The 19264-nt window shown below is 40.6% G+C and overlaps 2 protein-coding genes and 1 pseudogene across 2 annotated transcripts; 2 read left to right on the top strand and 1 right to left on the bottom strand.

The window, feature by feature from the left end:
- The first annotated feature begins 546 nt into the window (after positions 1–546).
- Positions 547–1531, top strand: LOC129923065 (metabotropic glutamate receptor 8-like). The gene is made up of 2 exons (XM_056012025.1): positions 547–1378; positions 1512–1531. Exons 1-2 carry the CDS (start codon positions 547–549, stop codon positions 1529–1531), a joined length of 852 nt encoding a protein of 283 aa, XP_055868000.1.
- A 137-nt stretch (positions 1532–1668) lies between these two features.
- Positions 1669–5801, top strand: LOC106050757 (metabotropic glutamate receptor 4-like). Its single transcript, XM_013205788.2, has 2 exons — positions 1669–2586; positions 5304–5801. The coding sequence occupies exons 1-2, from the start codon at positions 1669–1671 to the stop codon at positions 5799–5801; spliced, it is 1416 nt and encodes a 471-aa protein (XP_013061242.2).
- Positions 5802–11228: 5427 nt separating this feature from the next.
- LOC106050758 (uncharacterized) lies at positions 11229–17359 on the bottom strand (annotated as a pseudogene).
- Between the last annotated feature and the right edge of the window lie 1905 nt (positions 17360–19264).

Raw genomic sequence — 19264 nt, 5'->3', positions numbered from 1 at the left:
ACTTGAATGAAAATCCAAACAAAAATAAACCTAACTTTTATTGACAATATACCCAGCATTCATTTCCAATATAAATATATATAAAAACACAGTAATACGATGTTGGACAAAATAAATAAATACTCAATTCAATACTACGATAAATACTTGTCCTCCTCTCTTTCAAACTCTGACTACAACGAACTTGTTCAAAAGCCTTCAGACCCCTTCAGTCGCGAATCGACTACGGATCATCTCATAAGCCTTTCATCACTATTTTTAACCTAATCGTCTTACTCGATGTTACATCAGAATGTGTAAAGCCAATACGAACACGCAGATATTCACACCATAACACTCGGGTTTGAGAGTTATTAAACATTTTTTTCTTTCAAGAATTTTTACGCTTTGAAAAAAAAATAATTTTGTAACATGATAAACTTGCTTCTCGTATTTCTGGTAATGATGAGTTTACTCTGGTGTGTTTCAAAGGCCGAGAGTCTTATGGCGTACGGAGTAAATCCTGACACGTATTCAAGACCTGGTGACATTAATATCGGCTCTATAATGTCAATAACTAAAGGTGTCAACAACTTTTTGTGTAACAGAAGCCAAATTCCTGGATCCTGGGGGATAGAATTTCCGGAAGCAATCGCCTTCGCCGTAGATGCCGTGAACAGAGACCCCAACCTTCTTCCAAACTTGACTCTGGGATTTTACGTTCTGGATGACTGCTACTCTAGGATATTATCCCTGGGGCAATCGTTGTCGTTCTTGCCTCGGAGTGGACACACTGAGAGCAGGTTTGATAACTCTACGTGTTCTGGTACGAGTTGTCCCCTTGATGACGTGATCAAATATCGCAGAGTTGTCGGGGTTTTGGCGCCAATGCTGAGCTCGTCGGCGGTTCCGGTGTCCTACTTGTACACCACAGCTCGACTTCCGGTTGTGGGCTACTCAACGTCAACGGATGAGCTGAGTGACAAGACCCTGCACCCAAACTTCCTCAGGGTCATCAGCCCGGATAAGTATCAGGCGCTAGCCATGCTTACGTTCATAAAAAACAACGGCTGGTCGTATGTCTCCATAGTCTACTCCCAAGGTCCGTACGGCGAGCGTGCCTTCGACACGATCAAGTCTTCTGCTGCCAGCTTCAACATCTGTCTGGCAGTGACGCACCGGGTCCTGGACAGCGAGGAAATGGAGCCTGTGGCGAGGTCCATCTTAAGTTTTCCCCGAGCTCGCGCGGTCATTCTTTTTTCGGACGTGGGTCCGACTTTAAGACTATTGGACTACATCGACAAGCTCAACGCAACTGGACACTTCATATGGATTACCAGTGACTCTGCCACACTTACCGCTAAGGAGGAGTTTTTGCCGTATAAGAATCTTGTCATCGGTATGTTCATGTTTTTATTTTACGCTCCTCTGATGCGAGAGTTCTACGAATACATCAGACGACAAAATGTAACGACGTCATCAAATCCGTGGTTCAAATTTTCTTACGAGTCTATGTTCGCTTGCTCGATCAGTGCGGAAACGTGTAATCTGACGTTAGATGTCGTAAGAGATGGAAGTTTTGGGTTCATGAATCTGCCTACGCTCCTGATGGATGCAGTGTTGAGCTACGCCCATGGAATTCACGCCTTGATATCCACCCGTTGCCCAAGCGTGTCTGCTCCTGAAGCAATGGACTGCATTCAGAACCATTCTTTACTTAGCTACCTCCGCGATGTCTCCTTTAACGGATACAGTGGCCCCATCAGGTTTAACAGCGAAGGCGACGTTCCTGGAAAATACGTCATTTATCAGATGACGTGGGATTACGCCACGGTCCCTTTCGACTACGGTAATCCGGCTTCTCCGTTAAGGATGGGTTTGGTCACAAAAGAGGTGGCTTTTTACGACATCGCCAGCGAAGACGTCGCCTACACCAGCACCAACATATCCTGGGATCACTTGAAAAAAGTGGATCGTTTGGTGCCTCTGGGTGATGGCGAGCTCGACAAGGGAATTCCCGAATCCGTGTGCAGCAGACCTTGCGTTGTTGGCGAGTACAAGATACAAATGGAGCTGTCTTGCTGCTGGGAGTGCCGAAAGTGCCGAGAAAACGAAAAGATTATCAACCAAAACACCAGCTGCGAAGAGTGCCCATTGTTTACGTGGCCTGACCCTCAGACCGGCTTCACCTCTTGTCTGAACATCCCATTAACTTACCCCACCCTCTCCCAGACTTTAACAATTGTCCAGCTATTTTTAGCCGTATTCGGGCTAGCCATTACAATATTGGCCAGTGCGATGTTTCTCCACTACCGAGATTCTCGCGTCATTAAAGCGGCAAGCCGAGAACTGAGCCTGCTGCAGCTAGCAGCCATTTTCACCGGCTACGTCACAGTCGTCTGCTTCCAAAGCGCGCCAACGCCCACATCCTGCGCCGCGCTCTACGTCATCTTCTGCCTCAGTTTCGCCATGCTGTATTGCCCTTTATTTGTCAAGGCCGTCCGAATCTTCAGGATATTTCAAAGCAGCACCAAGAACAACAAAAGACCGAGATTCGTCAGCCCCCAGTCTCAGGTCGTCATCTCTGTCGGTCTGATTTGCATACAGGTATGTAGCCATTAGCTCGTCTCTAAATAGATTGCTGACTTGAGGTTTCAGAAATACTTCACTGACTGCATGCACAAATATCCCTCAATCTATGTGCGACTTTCTGTAAATTTCGATCCCATTTTACAAGCGGGCTAAAACTTTTCCACCAAACAAACAGAAAATAGAGATTTTCATGTATAGCGTAAAACCTATAAATAGCTAACTATATGGTGTATCCGATGTACAATGTAAAAGAAATCTTGATACACTTTTTTGGGTTAAAGTTATATGATACTTTTTTGAGCATTTTTTAGCATTGATCAATTTTTTCTAAGCTCTCTTGTCTATAGTACAAAATAATTTCAATGTGAAGGAAATATTAGACTTTCACGCTTTGACTTACAACTTATGTAAAAACTAATGGGCAGATAACTAGCGGTAATAATGGAGATTTGATACGAAGATCAACTGCAGAGCATTTAAATGTATTTTAAAACTATGGCTCAATTCTTACTCTTTATAGTTGGCAACGGCGAAGGTCAGTTTAGCGACCTTGATATTAGTTTAATGAGAAAGTCTCCAGTTTTGGTAAATTGTTCATGTAATCATCCTCTTTTTTTTGAAGTAACGTCTGTATTATATAAGATAAGAAGAAGATAAGATAAGAGACTTGAGGTTTGTTAAAATCGCATTGTTCCTTATAGCATTATCAGACGAGGGGTGCCAACAACTAACCAGTCAGTATCATAAAGACACTGGACATATCTTCCTATGACATGTGTTATGGAATGTGTGCATGTATTTTTCTATGGTGACGGTGGTAAGAGGTCAGCGATTGGTTGGGAATGATGCAACATAGGTGGCATTGTCGTCATTTGGTCTTAGTTAGGACAGACGACTCCAGAACGTTAGACTGAAAGGCTGTGTTATTGTAGTGAGTTAGATTTTGTTAAAGAATATTGTTACTGAAGTCTGTAAAAACTTGGCCTAACTAAGGTTAACCAAGACTGTAGGCCTAGTTAATTCTTAACGAAATAAATTTGAATTAAACTTGAACAGGCGTTCTTTTTAAAACAAACTTAATTATAACATTTTACTTATAAATATTCATAGATGCAATTTGAAATGAAATAATGTGGTAACAGAAAGGAAATGATAATTTTTTAAAAAAATTGAATAAGGTTTGTCTTCGAGTCCGAAGATTGTGGGAAGCGTGGTCGAGGGGCTAAATGCGCTTGAACTTGGCTTGTCTTGGCTACCTAGAAGGGGGCTCGAGGTTCGACACCCGACTCGTTTTCTGAGCGCCCACAAATGGGATTGGACCAAAGCGCTCTGAGCATGCTATAAGCATGAAGGTAGCGCTATATAAAAGCTATAATAATGATTAGTGAGGAATGCAGTATTTCCCGTGGCTGCGCAGCCCCCAGCTGTGGCCTACATATTTTGCGGCAAACAAGGTGAGCATAACAATTGTCTGCAGGTGGTCGATTTAGATTTTGCTTTCGCCGCTGCGGATTTTCTCTTGGTCTCAAATGTGTATCCCGTGGCCTCTGTGAGTGACCTCCAGCTGTCTCGTTCTAAGTTAAACAAAAGTTAAACAAAATTTAACTCACTACAAATGGGCTACACGTCTTTGCGCCTCACGTCTCTTGCTTCGTCAAATTTGAGGTGAAATTGTTACAGCCGTTTTTTAAATACCAGCCCACCCAGTATCCTCCGACCCCTTAGTATCAATGAAGAGTTTACAAACTGATACAGGGGATCATATGTATGCACTATTTGCATGCATTTATCACAGACTCATTAATAAAATTGTAATCATCTCAGATCTGGTCTGAAGATAAAATAACACAGTCGTAACGAAGAAAAAAAAAACATAAATAATTACAAGATGCTTCATTTTGTTCATGTCTGCTGCTGTTGTAATATAAAAACTTGAATCAGATTACACGTAACAAAAAAAAAATAGTATGACAAATATCAAAGAGAGTCAACCTTTTAATTAAATGTATAATTAATTCTTTCATTAATTTAAGCCGATAGATTTTTTAAATTACATTTTTTTTTGTTTCAGATTTAAAACTCTGTCTAGGACTTAATTCAAAACCATGTTTAAAGCGTTATGTTTTAGTCAGTTATATTAAAAAGTATAACTCAATTAGATCTGAAACTAAGTTTTTAATTTTTAAAAATCTCAAGAAAACAGAAGATCGCATTGTAAGTTTTTTTCAAAATATGGGTTATGGTAAACATTAAAGCAAGGACATTTTCCAGCGGTTCTAAAATTGTATTATTTTTAACGTAAAAATATTTCACGAACTTAGAAAATTTTCAATATTATTTATTATATAAGGAGGTGAGGTGGCTGAGCGGTGAAGCGCTTTTCTTCCGAAGCGGGGGTCCCGGGTTCGAATCCTGGTGAAGACTGGGATTTTTAATTTCAGGATCTTTGGGTACATATGAGTCTACCCAGCTCTAATGGGTACCTGACATTAGTTGGGGAAAAGTAAAAGCGGTAGTTGTTGTGCTGGCCACATGACACCATCGTTAACTGTGGGTCACATCATCGGCCCCATAGACTGCAATATCTGGGAGGGGAACTTTACTAGATGTTTTAAAAGGGTATAGATAGCATCGGTTTACTGGCCGGATATGACCCGAAGGCCTTAGTATGTTGTCACAGGTTAAGTATATTGTTAAAGAATGAAGTATCAATTTTTGTTTCTTTTTAACAGGTGGTTCTTTGCGTGGTGGTCGTGTTGGCCTACACACCAACGTCCAGAAGAACACAGATGGTCAGGACCGAGCGCTTTGTTGAGCTGACCTGCGACATGACCCTCCAGGGCCTGGCCTCCTTCTTGACCTACAACCTGGTTCTGGTCAGCCTGTGCTCCATTTTCGCGTTCAAAACGCGCCACCTTCCGGACAATTTCAACGAGTCCAAGTTTATCTCCATGTGCGTGTCCACCACGCTGGTCATCTGGCTGGCCTTCGTCCCCACCTATTTCACCGCGGGGAGGGAATACGTCCGCACACTCCTCCTGTCTGTGGCCCTCTTGCTGAATCACACGGTCGCCCTTGTTTTCCTCTTCATGCCCAAGATCTACGCGGCCATCTACGTCCCCAGCGAGCCTGTGGTGACCACCAGGTTTAACACGATATCTACGAGGGTGCATCACCTGACCAGCACGAACAGAGTGGCGCCATCGCCTGGTTCGGTCAACATGACATGATCCCACCAATACCTTTCAGAAGCATCGCCTTAACTAAATCTACCCAGTAGAAATACCCAAGCTTCAGTAGAAATACCCAAGCTTGAGTAGAAATACCCAAGCTTCGGTAGAATTACCCAAGTTTCGTCCATGTTGATTTTAAATAAAATGTTATTATAAGTTCATCTACCAGTTATAGCAAAAGGAACAAAATAACGAAACATTGTCTTCGAATCTACAGAAGAGAGCAGGATTTAACGAGGCTACGCAGACCCGGAATGTGACCTACATATTTTGCCAAAATTTATGCTAACAAAGTCGTTGTCTGCCTGGAAGTCAACTTACGTTCTTTTTCCGTTGTCTGCCATCATCTACAGTGACAGTTTTTCTCTCGGCCTAACATGTAATTATGTATGTACCGCTGTTGTTTTTTTGTTTTAAAGTTCTTAAGATGAATTTTTTTGGAAAAAAAAAGGGGGGGGGGGAAATCAAGTCGCTACCCGGAAGAACTAATTAGTATTCGTAAAGTGACATTATGTCAGCCACCGTGTAGGAATGTGCCGTTCGGTGTAAATGGGGTATCAAGCTCTCTCCACAGATCGGTCAAAGGCGACTTCCAACAGTCTCTTCCTTGTTGGTGCCCACGGGCTTTAGGTTCCACGCCATGTTATCCGAGGACGGCCTTGGTTTTCGCTTTTCTCTTTACGGCTTATGTTGAATGTCCCGCGAATCTCCTACGAAGTATAGTCACCATTTCACGCGTGATTCAGGGCTTTTCTGTTGATGACATGATCTTGGAATGTTATACCTAGGATCTTTCTGAGTTTTCGGTGTTGAGCCACGTTTAGTCTCTTATCAACCGTCATTGATGACTTCTCGCAATTGGGGTTGGCCGTTGGGACGATCATTGCATTGAAAAGGTTTGCCCAGAAAAGAGTAGCTTTTGGAAGACGGCTCCTGCTTTCCCTATTCGACTAAGGCGTATGCCTCGTTCTGAATCCGCGTGCATTCAATCTATTCTCTGCTTGATAACTAATCATCTTTCTAATGTTCTAATTATCAAAATTGTACAGAGTTTATTGATGTTTATTGGCGTTCTACTACTAGACAATGGCCAGGAGGTTTTGAGCGTTCGGCCAAAACCTCTATTTTTTCTTATTAAAAACCGATGACTTTTAACCCTTAAAACGCGTATGGCAGTTTAGCCTCTAAACATCAGAATTTTAATTCCATTTTGTATGCAAACATTGTAAAACAGCTCAGCACTTTAAGGGTTAACGAAGCCAGGAAACAGGGACGAATAAAAATCGAACTCGTCCTTGAGTCGTCTGCTCGACAGTGTCAACTGAATACGGTCAAACGACGTCTTCGTAAACTGATTTTCCTGTCACGCTGAGTTTTAAAGTTTTGACTGACAATCAGTATTATCTCTTTGAGTACACGAGGATTAATCAAGCGTTTTATGACCTACTCTCAGCCACCACGTACCACATAGCCATAAATAATCAATTAAGACTGTCAAACCTAAATAAAAATAAAAAAGGGAAAGGAAACTGGAGCACCGCTTGATTACATGACTGCACTTAGCCGCCACGCCCCGCATAAAATACCAATAAATAATTAATTAAGAATTAAACTGAAAAACAAAATGAGAAAATGAAAAGAGGCATCACTCGATTCTTCCCCTTGCCTTGTAAATTAAACATAAAGGGGGCGTTATCATCTTTGAGTCCTAGATCTAGTTCTCATAATGACTCCCGTAAGTTCATGCGACCTTCGATCAACACACCCTGTTATCTACCTTGCCCTATTGAGATTTTAATTAAAGTAAAAGATCGATTGTTTTAAACCCAATTAAATAAATATTTGTATAATGAGGCGCATGAACCAGAAAACAAAAAAAAAAAGTCACAATCTAACTACGGTGTTAACAACATGTGACCGAGGTCTAAACTACCCACAGGTTCTGACGTTGCAGGTGTGACCTAGATCTAATATCGACAACAGCCATATCTTCGATTCCGAACAATAAGGATGAGTGTGGTGTTTCGCATGACTACGTGACCTACATATTTTCCCGCATCTCGTGCAGACAAAGCCGTTGTCCGCCGGCGTCTTTCGTCTTCTGCACCTGTCTTTAATAAGGTCTTTTCTCTTTTGGTATAAACATTAGACCACATTTACTTCTATATGCTTTAACATTTTGTTTACTTAGCATATGAGATGTGGCGGCTGAGTAATTAAACGCATGGGTTCCGAGAGGCCTCGAAATCGAATCCCAGTGGAGAGCTTGAATTTTGAACTTGACTTCAAAGGCGCCCCCTGAGTCCACCTAACTCTAAAAGGTACCCGACGTATTTGAAGAAAAGTGGTTAGTCGTTGTACTGACAACATGACACCCTCGTTGACTGCAAAACTTTTTAGCACTGAAGAATCACATTTTTTAATCTCTTCTGTTTGTGGTTCAATTTTTTTTTATCTAGTTGGCAGCATTGACATTCGGTTGAGCGTCTTTGACATTGTTAAGTTTATCGTAAAAATCTTCAATTGAGTCAGACAATGAGATCAGATATAAGCACAGCATTAAATACCAAATGTTTTGATCAGTTTCAATGCTAACAAGTGTTGTCAATGCCATCAAGCGAAACAGCAGGAAATGATTATCAACAATTATCATGTCATTATTTTTTGGGTTTTTTTAGTGTGTAAAATTATTACTTTTTTTTTCCTTTACTTTATTGACCTTAAAGCACAAAGTAATTTTTTTTACAAAGCTTATATCAAATCACTCTGTTTGTCAGTCTGTCATCTATCTGTCTGTCTATCTGACCAAACGTTTATACACGTTATTTCTCCGCCACCCAATCTCGGATCAAGCTGAAATTTTGCACAAATATTTCTTTTACCTGACAACACAAGAATCATTAGTAAAAAAACAAACAATTACACATATGTAAAGATAAAAACCAAGAAATCAGAGACAGGGTTACTGCAGCGATCGGAGCCCATGATGACCTGCTAACTATTGTAAAAAGACGAAAGCTTAAAACCTATGGCCATATTACAAGATCTACGGGGCTCGCAAAGACCATCCTTCATGGAACAGTGCCAGAGAAAAGAAGAAGAGGCAGACAGAAAAAGCGATGGGAGGACAACATTAAAGAATGGACGGGCCTGCCTTTGAGAGAGGTTCTAAACAAGGCAAAAAAAAAAGGGAGGAATGGAGAAAGACGGTCGACAAATCTTGCCTGGTGCCCCAACGGTCCAACAGACTAAGGGATAGATAAAGGGTAAAAAGATAAAAAAACATATTAAGTTAAAAACATCACAATTAGAAAAGACCCACAAGTATAGTGGACTGTTTAAGTTTTCAACATACTTGGTTGGGTATTGTCACAACCCAACAAAGATCCGAGACGTAATGAAATTATTTTCTCCAGATATATGGATATAGTCCAAAGGATATTGTAGCGGGGAACACTGGTGATAAACACTTGGGAAAACAAAGCGCGTGTGTGGAGAGAGGTAGCGAAACAATCTTTAGGTAGCCAGGTAACAATCTTCTCAGCCGACAAAAAAAAAAAAAACCAGCCAAATAAAAAACACGTAGAAATATTTTTAAAATCTTAAAAAAAAAGCAAAGCTTATATTGAGTGAAATTGCATCCATTTTTGTGAATCCATTATGTAATTAATTTTTAATGACTCAAAATTTTTACGAAATACATTGCAATACCACATCTGCAGAATGGAAGACACACGCCTCCCTAAACGACTCCTTTATGGTTAATTAAGGGAAGGGAAAAGATTACAAGGCTAAAGAGAATGCTTCAGGGACACCCTCAAAGCTTCTCTGAAAGCCCCTTCAGCATTGACCCAGCCACCTGGGAGACAGAGGCACATGACAGAGCATCATGGCGTCTCGCTGTGAAAACTGGCGCACACATTGCTGAGGACAAGAGAACAGCGCTGGCAGAAGAAAACCAGAGGAAAAAAAAGCAAGGCCAATGACACTAGCTCCAGCTGGGATAACCTGCCCAGTGTGCAGCCGAACATTCCGGCCTCACATAGGTCTCACCTGCCACATGAGAAGGCACAAAACCCCAGTGCAAAGCCCTCAGCCCCCCTGGATGATAAAAGTGGTCATCATCGAATCATGTTAGATGAACTACATATAAGGTTTGTTGTCCAAAAAAAAAAGGATAAAACCATTTCTAGAACTTACCCTTGTATGCGCGTTGCGAGAACGCAATTCTTATTTATCTCTGTGCGACTGTGCGTGATTATTGTAGCGGGGTCGCCAGCCGCCAATTCAGTACATTTTCCATACAGCAGTGTGCTATGATCCAATCTCTTTTGTAGACCAGTTGGGGGGAGGGATATCTGGGAGAAGGTTTCAGTGCTGCCATTCTTTTTAAAAAGTTGCTCGATTCAGAATTCGAACTTAAACCAATATGATAAAAGACCGACGTGTTTAGCCTCTCAGCTATTCAAGTACTTAAGGAAATCGAAGATTTTATTATTTAGTCAATTTTCGGTTTTAACATTTTTAGCAAACGACCTAATTCTCTGCTCGTTTGTCGGGGGGTGGAGGGGGGGCATATTGTCACGTGTCACCCGTCGACGACATAGTACATTCTCCATATAAACCTTAATTAAATAATTACGACCGATTAGATTAATTAATGGGCTGATTGTTTGATTGATTCATGTGTTGTCCTCAACCTTGAAGAGTTGTGAAAAAGTCTCAACTTGTTCCAAGAATGGGAAGCGGGAAAGAAAAGCGTGTACAAAATGTTGTTATGACATGATTAGGACTTAGTTATTTGTTTCGGCAATAGGGGGAAAGTTTTTACTTAGCCACGATGACGTAAAGTTTGTTAAAAAGTAAGAACGCTCTATTCGACACTATATCAACAAGGCGCTTTTCATTAGGGCAGTGAAAATATGAAGTTATACCCAGACGGCTAGTAGCCGAGGACACTAGACGGGTCCCTTCTTGAGGATTAAAAGTGTTTCCTATATTAACACTAGTGTCGACTACCTATCTTGATTGTTTTGGCATTTCGCCGGTGTTTGAAGGTTACCTCCTGTTTATTTCATTGTTGGTATTTGACACGGCGGAAGAGCCACATTAATGGGTACCACACTTAATAGGCGGACTGAGTTGATATAGGCTTTGTCATAAAAAAAATCATTTTTTCGAACAAAATGCAGGTGATTAGCTCCAGAGAGCCAAGTGTTCTATCTTTCGACCGTCTCTCCCCCCCCCAACCTCCCCCCCCCCCCAAAAAAAAAAAACAAAAAAAAAAAAACATCTTTCTTGCTCTTATTTTTTATTGAACGAAAAACATTTGAAAATGTAATTTTTGTTTTATTTTGTTTCTGTTTCTTTTTAAGAAATGAAAATACACTAAAGGAATGAATTAAACAAAAAAAAACTCTCCTGTATTGTTGATGTATTTATTTGTATTTATTTCTATTCACCAGATCTGAGTTATAAATTAATGTGTCTGGCGGGACCGCCGTTGCTGAACAAATGTAGACTTTTCCATTATTCACCCTTAAAAAAAATATACCAATTCTAGTTTTCCATTCCCGCAGACGATGCTGTGTTTTAAAGTGCACGCCTATTTCATCAGACGAGTCTGGCTTACGTGGGAGCTTTGTGGACAACGTCATCATTTATTGTGCACATTAAAACACAGCAGCTCCGCCGGAAATGGAGAGAGGTGCAGACGTGAGCGTGTGTTTACACCGGGGATTCCTCCAACGGGAACTTGGTTGCGGCTTTCGTTAGGGTCTCCATCAGTGTCTCCGTCTCCTGCGCCCCTGAACACGAAGGCTGTCCGTTGACCAGCAGAAATGGGATTGCTGAAATAGTAAACAAATAACAGGAATTGTATGTTGAGGATTTTTTTGTGGAATCCCCTACAATAAGACAATGTCGTAAATGCAGAGATGTATTTCCTAATTCCGAGCATGCAACTAGCGTACACTTCTTGATCACGACATTTTGGCCAGCCGTAAACATGTGAAAGAAAAGGTTAGAAAAATAAATTTAAAAGTCTCTGACCCGTCGAAATACGATTAATTTTTCTCTCTTTCTTTACAATACTTGGAGCAAAGTCGCTAAAATATATATATATATTAAAGGTCTATATCAATGATGCACACCTGACGGCCCGTGGACCACATCCGACCCAGGACACGGGACTATTTTTCGACTCGAAACTTCTGACCACATTGCGCAAATGAAGCGGAACAGGCTAATTTGTGTGGACCTCGACCATTATTCATAACGATGTGGTCTGAGACACGCGAGTAGGTCATTTATACAGCTCCCTGGCCGAAATATGTATGACCCCCCTCCCCTCCAATCAAGTATGTTATATATTTGGGTTTTAAAAAATCTCAATAACTAAAGACGTTATCTTATCGTAAGTGAAAAACTTAAACTAAACAGCATGGCTTTTTTTTTTAAGGGAGAGAAAGGCTTATTCTTTTATAAACAAATCTGCTTTTTTTATAATTACTTAAGCCTTAAACTATGCCTAGCTATCTCTATAATATAAACTACCGGTAACTTTAAAGATGATTCGAAAATCTAACATAGATCTTGTATAGGCCCTAAAACTTATGTACCGTGAAGTACGTCTCTTATCAATAGGAAATGATCACGCTTTTCTCAGAATTCGATGAATCTTATATTATGCTTTGCTATTTAATATACAAAACTCATGTTTTATATCAAATGACTTAAAATAATCAAAATGACGACAGGCTGAGTCAACCCTACCTTGGATTCCTTGTTTGCGCCATGACGCCGCCTTTGCTTTGATTTTCTCCTCACGTGCAGGGTCCTCCAGCCATTGCCTGACCTGGGCCACATCAAAGCCGACGTCTTCTGCGATCTTCAGCAAATGTCTCATCTCCAGTGGCCTGCCCTTGGTGAAATACGCCTGGGAAAGAGATGGGCTGCGTGTCACTGTAAGCCTGTGGGAAGTTTAGACCAATAGCTTGTTGCCACGTCATTGGTCTGTACTGCCCACAGACTGCTACGTCGCAAGTCAGTGTTGAGGTCTTCTGCTACGAATGGTCTCGGTTTGTGCCAACTAGGAATTTGGATTTGTTGAAACATTAAGTCCTTGTGTTCATGCATTCTTAGATCTTTAAAGTGAGTTGATTTTAAACTAACCAGAATACTAAAGGATATTTTTACAAAGCTTATATCAACTCACTCTGTCTGTCTGTTCGAAACTGTGTTTACGTTAGCTTTGTACAATTATTCATTGACATTAATCTAGACATTAAAAGAATTAACCAATTAGTCAATTAATAGTAAAAAAAAAAGTTCCTCTTTAAGACCTTGCGGTCTATAGTGCAGTTGATGTAAAGGTCATCTGTTTCTGCGGTTCAGGGGTTAACGAGGGTGTAATGTGGCCAGCACAACTACCAACCATTTAATCAATTAATTACTGGAAATAAATTATTTTGTTTGGTACCAACAAGCGAAATTAATCATTACGTATTCACATATAGGGCTAAATATGTCGGGTTTTGTCCTCGTAGATAATTGTTCACATTATTTCTCTCACACCCTCATCCTCGGATCAAGTTGAAACTTTAAAAAAAATATTATAGTACCTAACAAAACATGACTCAATTCAAAAAAATTAAACAATCGTTCAATTAATTATTGGTAAATAATTATTTTTAAATTAATTAATTGATGAATTATTATTAATTTTTATTAATTATTTTATTTGACATTGAATAAGGGAAATACTTTCTACATTATTGAGATATATTTTTGTAAATGTGGAGTTCTTCCACTAGGATAAGCTTTGATTAAAAAAAAGGGATTTTTACAAAATATTTTGCTTGTTTTTAGTTTAGCATTAAAGTGTAAGAATTACACATGTAATAACCTTGGCGTGAAAAGGGGGCCGATGCGCCAAAGAAGAAATAGCACTTCCTCCACGATTTTGGTAGCCTACTTTCTCAACTTGAGAACCTTCACATTTGTACTTACCCTGAACAGCTTATCACTGATTTCATTTTCCTTAGAGCCACCTTCGTGTTCCTTGGCGAACTCAACCAGAACGTGAGCCGGGACAGTGTACGGATAGACCGGACAAGTGAAGTTGAAGTCAATCCCCAGGGACTTCCCTGTCTCTTTTAAATGTTGCACTCTGTCGACAGAACAAACATCGCGTGAGCTCTCCGGTGCAAACATATTTGTCATAAAAGTTTACATTTGAATTGGATTTGTTTGTATTTTTTTAAGTTTTGAAAGTTTCTTTAAACAACGCGATTTGACGTCGTAGGACAGCGGTTCTCAACCCTCGACAGCCAATTCAACACAATTGGCTACACTAACTTCAAATGTATGGCTGCCTGGTCGTTCGGTTTGTGCGCTGGACTGTCGTTCGAATTTATCGACGGTCGAGGGTTCAAACCCTGCCCGCTCCCATCCCCCGTCGTCCTGCGGGAGGTTTGGACTAGGAAGTAAACTATGTTCAACTCTGAAGGAATATCCGAAACATGTAAAACATTTTACAAGCTCGGTGACCCCTTTTTACAATCCCCCCACTATGCCGCGACCCCACCACCCCCCTTTGCTCACATACACAGCAATAGAAGAATAGACAAAACAATCCATTTTTTTCGATGGTCTTTGGCGACCCCTGGCAAATCGTCAATCGACCCCCCCCCCCCAAGGGGGTCGCGACCCCTGTCGTAGGATGATTGGTGGGCAGGAAGGTGGAGAAACAACAGAGGGGGTGAAACGTGCCGTAAGGCTGGACTAGGCGGAGACAAGAGGGTCAGGCAGCCGTCTAGCACTACCAATTATTCAAGTGCGAAATACTAAATTGCAGCTCTTGGTTTTTAAGCTGGACTAAGGGATCATCATCTACTTATAAGTGCACAGCGTCTTATCGATCACCAATAAATCTCATTAATGATCAGTCGTTCCACCGTGTTTAGGTGAAATAATCCGTACCTTTTAATGTAAGCCACACAAGTTTTGATGCACCACGAATCCAATTTTAAATAACTTTTAAATGTTACGAGTATGTTTCATGGTAGGTTTAATTTAATGTACATTTTAAATACGTTTGCAATATTGTGAGCGAAGCTCTAATATGTATTCACTCCACCAATGTTTTGAGGCAGCTACACGTTATATTTTAGAATTTTCTCTCTTATATATTCTTTTTACTACCAAAAATGCAGTCCTGGTGACATGTCAGGAGACATTTATTAATAGATAAAGGGACGTAATGAAATTGGGTTATGATTAATCTCGAAACAAATTGTTATTTGTAGGACGACATGTTTGCAGTAGAGAGTAACGATTGGAGACCAAAGGGTCTACAAGTAAACAGACTTTATTATGATGATATGAATACAGAACGCAATTATGTAAAAACAAAATTATTAAGAACATGTTGGAGACTTATTTATGATAATTGATCGAGCAGCTCTTGGAACTCCCATTGGTGATATCATCATATAGGCTACACAGGGCCGGTCCTGCAGATTGCGGGGCCCTATGCGAAACGGATTGCGCGGGGCCTAGTCTGGGTAGGGATAAGGATAATAAGTGAAAATTTTAAGATTTTTTGTTACATAATAAATACGTCTTTTTATTCATACTTTACTAAGTACAAAATCACGGTAAAACTTTACGAGCCATCTACAATAGAAGGTAGTTTTCCAACACAAAAAGCTGATAAATATTCAGATATGCCTTTTAGATTTACTATCGACTAGCAAAATATGGCTTTTGATTTTTTTAAAGAGATCGAGATAGATTTAAATCTATATTTATATGCCAGTGATAATTAAAGTAAATGAAGTATTGAAACTTCCTGTTTTGGTTAAAATTCGCCGTATTATATTTTTTTTTAATGAAAGCTGACAATGCCATTTTGTTTATCGCGAGTAGGATTGGCGTTTTCCATATTGAATGTCACCCCAAAATGACAATTTTGTCTATTATTCAGGACATTTTTTACGAGTTTTCAGGATATTTTTATAATTTCAGGAGATTTTCATGACTTTTTTTTTTCGTATTCTAAGCAATTTCAGGAGATTTCCAGGAGCTCCTGGAAAATTAGGAAGCCGCGAAAACCCTGTTAGTTAAAATGGTTTAATTTAATAATTTACAACTAGAGTTAGCGCGGGGCCTATGAAAGTGCGGGGCCCACTGCGGCCGCATAGGCTGCAGTGCCCTAAGGCCGGCCCTGTGGCTACAGAGGAACATCCGGTAGTGGAAAGTGTTTCCCATTAACGTCTGATCTCGTCTTATGGTAACTTCCATTGAGAACATTGCGTTTCCCGCTAAGTGTAATTCCGATTGCTCCCTTTACGTCTAAAATAAAAAAAATTAGAGCAAAATTAATCTTTTTTTTTTCTGGTGCAGATCTGGCAGCAATGTTTGCGCATATAATCTGGCTTTTAATCCATTCCTGGCAGATTTGGCTGCAATGTTAGCGCATGCTATATAGCTTTTTATCTATTCCAGGCAATCCAATCTAGCCTTTTTATACATTTCTGGCAGATATGGAAGCAATGTTTGCGCATGCTATTAAGCCTTTTATCCATTCCAGGCAGATTGTATCCATTCAAGGCAGATTTGGTAGCAATGTTTGCGCGTATAATCTGGCTTTTTATACATTCCTGGCAGATTTTGCAAAAACTGTTTGAACAATCTTTGCTAACGAGTTGTATCTATGCGCGGCGACTAAATTCTAGAATCCAAGGTCTAAAATTTGAACCCCAAGAAAGTCGAGATTTTATTCTTAAAGGCACTTTACATACATTCGAGACATCACTCATAAGTTTATCGCAGGTTATGACAATCAACGCTTGTGGGGTTATTGAACAATTACACTTCAATGGCCCCTGTGTGCCCGAGATCAATCGTGGCAACGAAGCATTGGTCTAAACTGCCCACTGGTTGTGACGTTGCAGGTCAGTGTTGAGGCCTTCTGTAACGAATGACTTCGGTGTGCCTCTATTACTTATGGTCCCCGGGAGCAATAAATGAATGAACTCTTTGGCTGCTACGCAACTGAACAAAACCAAAAAAAAAAATTTCTATATTTACCTGGGGTTGGTCAGATCCCCACCGATGGGACCCTCAACGGGGATCCCTTCTTTGGGGCAGTGTGGGTGAATCAGAAACGGCTCCCATCGCACGCGGAATGTAAACTTGTATTCCAGGACGCTCGACGCGAGCTCCAGGCGCCGTTTCATCACCCAACACCAGGGTCACATAAAGTCGCTGATGACGTCAATCTGGATAAGCGGCTTGACGAAACCTTCCCCGCAAGACGATGTCACTAGTCGGCCTTGAGGAGCAACGGATGGCGGCTTGGAATACTGTCTTCTGCTGCTAGTGTCTTCAGAGGCAGATTCGTCCGAGTCCATGACCTTGCTGTTTCAGATCGGGAGATGAAAAATCGATGTAAATAAGAGAATGTTGCGTTTAAAAAAAAAAATTATTAGCTTTGAAAAATGCCTGATGTTTAACTTCTGAGCATCATTTAGAAAATACTTGAGTTTTGGCGCGTTCATGTTGAATGCTTTTGGTGCTGATCTGAATAGTGTGTTGGAATTCCCTTTAAGGTATATCCAGATTTAGCGCATTTTTTATTTATTTTGGCGGAATTAAGGCTTTCGAATAGTGTATATAGCTTACCTAGGGGAAATTTACTATCTTAAAACTGAACTCGCTCTGAAAATGAACAAGGCTTTGTGTTTGAATTCTCCTCGCGTCAGGCACTATTTCTCCGTTCTCCTAAAAATAAAGTTAGTCAAATAAAGTTAAATTAAGGCGGATATTTGAAGTGCTAGAGAAATTTCAGCCAACAGGGCATGTAGGCCTACGCCTGCAATGGGCTTGATCGAGTTAAGATAATTATCGTCTTCAAGACGACTCTATGGGGCCCGTTCCATTCACGTAAAAAGACGTCAAACGAGTGTTTAGTTATTGATTTATTTAATAGAGCGATGTCCTTGCGAACGCCGGTATGAACAGTGTAGCGGGACTTCTTATGGTCCGACAGTTACGCTGGGCAGGGCACGTATCCATATGGGAGATGCCAAAGGCAGTATCTTTTGGTGAGCTGAAAGATGTTCGACGTAACAGAGGTGCCCCCACGGAAACTCTTTAAAGACCAGCTTAGGCACCAACTTGCTTTGCTGACATAGAAGAGAGCTCCTGGTTGCATGCGGCCTCCTTCAGAACGAGACATCTGGAGGTCACTCAAAAAGGCCGCGGGATACACTTTTAAGACCAAAAAGAAATCCGCTGCCGAGGACAGACGCAGACGGCGAAAAGAAAATCTTAATCGACCACAGGCAGACAATGGTCATGTTTGCCCTGGATGTGGCAAAATATGTAGGCTACATTTGGGGCTGCCTAGCCATGGGTAAAACTGCATTTCTGATTAATCATCGGACTCGAAGACAAGCTTTATTATAAAATAGAGAGTAAGATGTGGGAAAATATGTAGGTCGATGGTGGGTCTGCATATTTTTTTTTCTTTTGTACGTTTCCGTTGTTCCTACAAAAATAAAGATTATTAACTCCTAGACCAAACACTCTGCAGGAGATGGCAGCGGGCAGGAACATCCTGATGACGATCCAGAGCGCTTACCACACGACCTGGGAACCATACAATTTAAGGGATGTGTGGAAGAGTGGGATGAACAGCTTGGCTCCCTAGCAAGGGGGCTGGAGTTCAAATCCAGACTCAATCTGAGTTGTGTTTGCTGAGCTAGACAATCTTCCAGGCAACCACATCCCACACATGTCCACAAAAGAGCTTCACCCGAGCGCACTCCAAGAGTATGTTATAGCGTAAAAGAATCGCCATTAGAGGTTTTCATTAAAGGCAGAAAAAAATGCTATAAATAGCTAGCTATTTGGCGTATCCGGTGTACAAAACGAAGGGTTTTAATAAGCTAAGTTTTTATTAAGGTATAGGATTATTTTTGTGAACTATTTAACACTGCAGAATCAAATTTTATTTTTTTCAGAGTATATTTAGTTAGGGAAAATAAAAACTTCAACTTTGAGTCTTTGGCATTGTTTCGTTTCTTGTCAAAAATCTCCAATACAAAAAGCAATTAAATATATTTCTAATTTCTTTATCACGAGAAAAAAGAACAGAGGAAGAAAAGAAGTCCCCCCCATTCAGACCTTGTGATCCGTTTCTATGACCGACAGCTAACGAGGATGTCATGTAGCCAGCACAACTACCAACCACCACTGATGTCACCACATTGGCGTACGAAATATCTTCAACAAGATTCGATCCCGAGACTCTTCGCTTCAGAAGCTAAGAGTTTTACCAACTCAGCCACCAAAAAGAACTGAGAGGCACCAGGAAATCGTCTTTCTGTTAATTCCGTCAGAGTAGGTCAGCTTGACATCTTGCAGTCATGACTTGAAGTTAATTGAGATGT

The sequence above is a fragment of the Biomphalaria glabrata genome, chromosome 15, assembly GCF_947242115.1.
Source record: "Biomphalaria glabrata chromosome 15, xgBioGlab47.1, whole genome shotgun sequence".
NCBI classification, from domain to species: Eukaryota; Metazoa; Mollusca; class Gastropoda; family Planorbidae; genus Biomphalaria; species Biomphalaria glabrata.
This window is presented reverse-complemented; position numbering and strand designations above follow the sequence as displayed.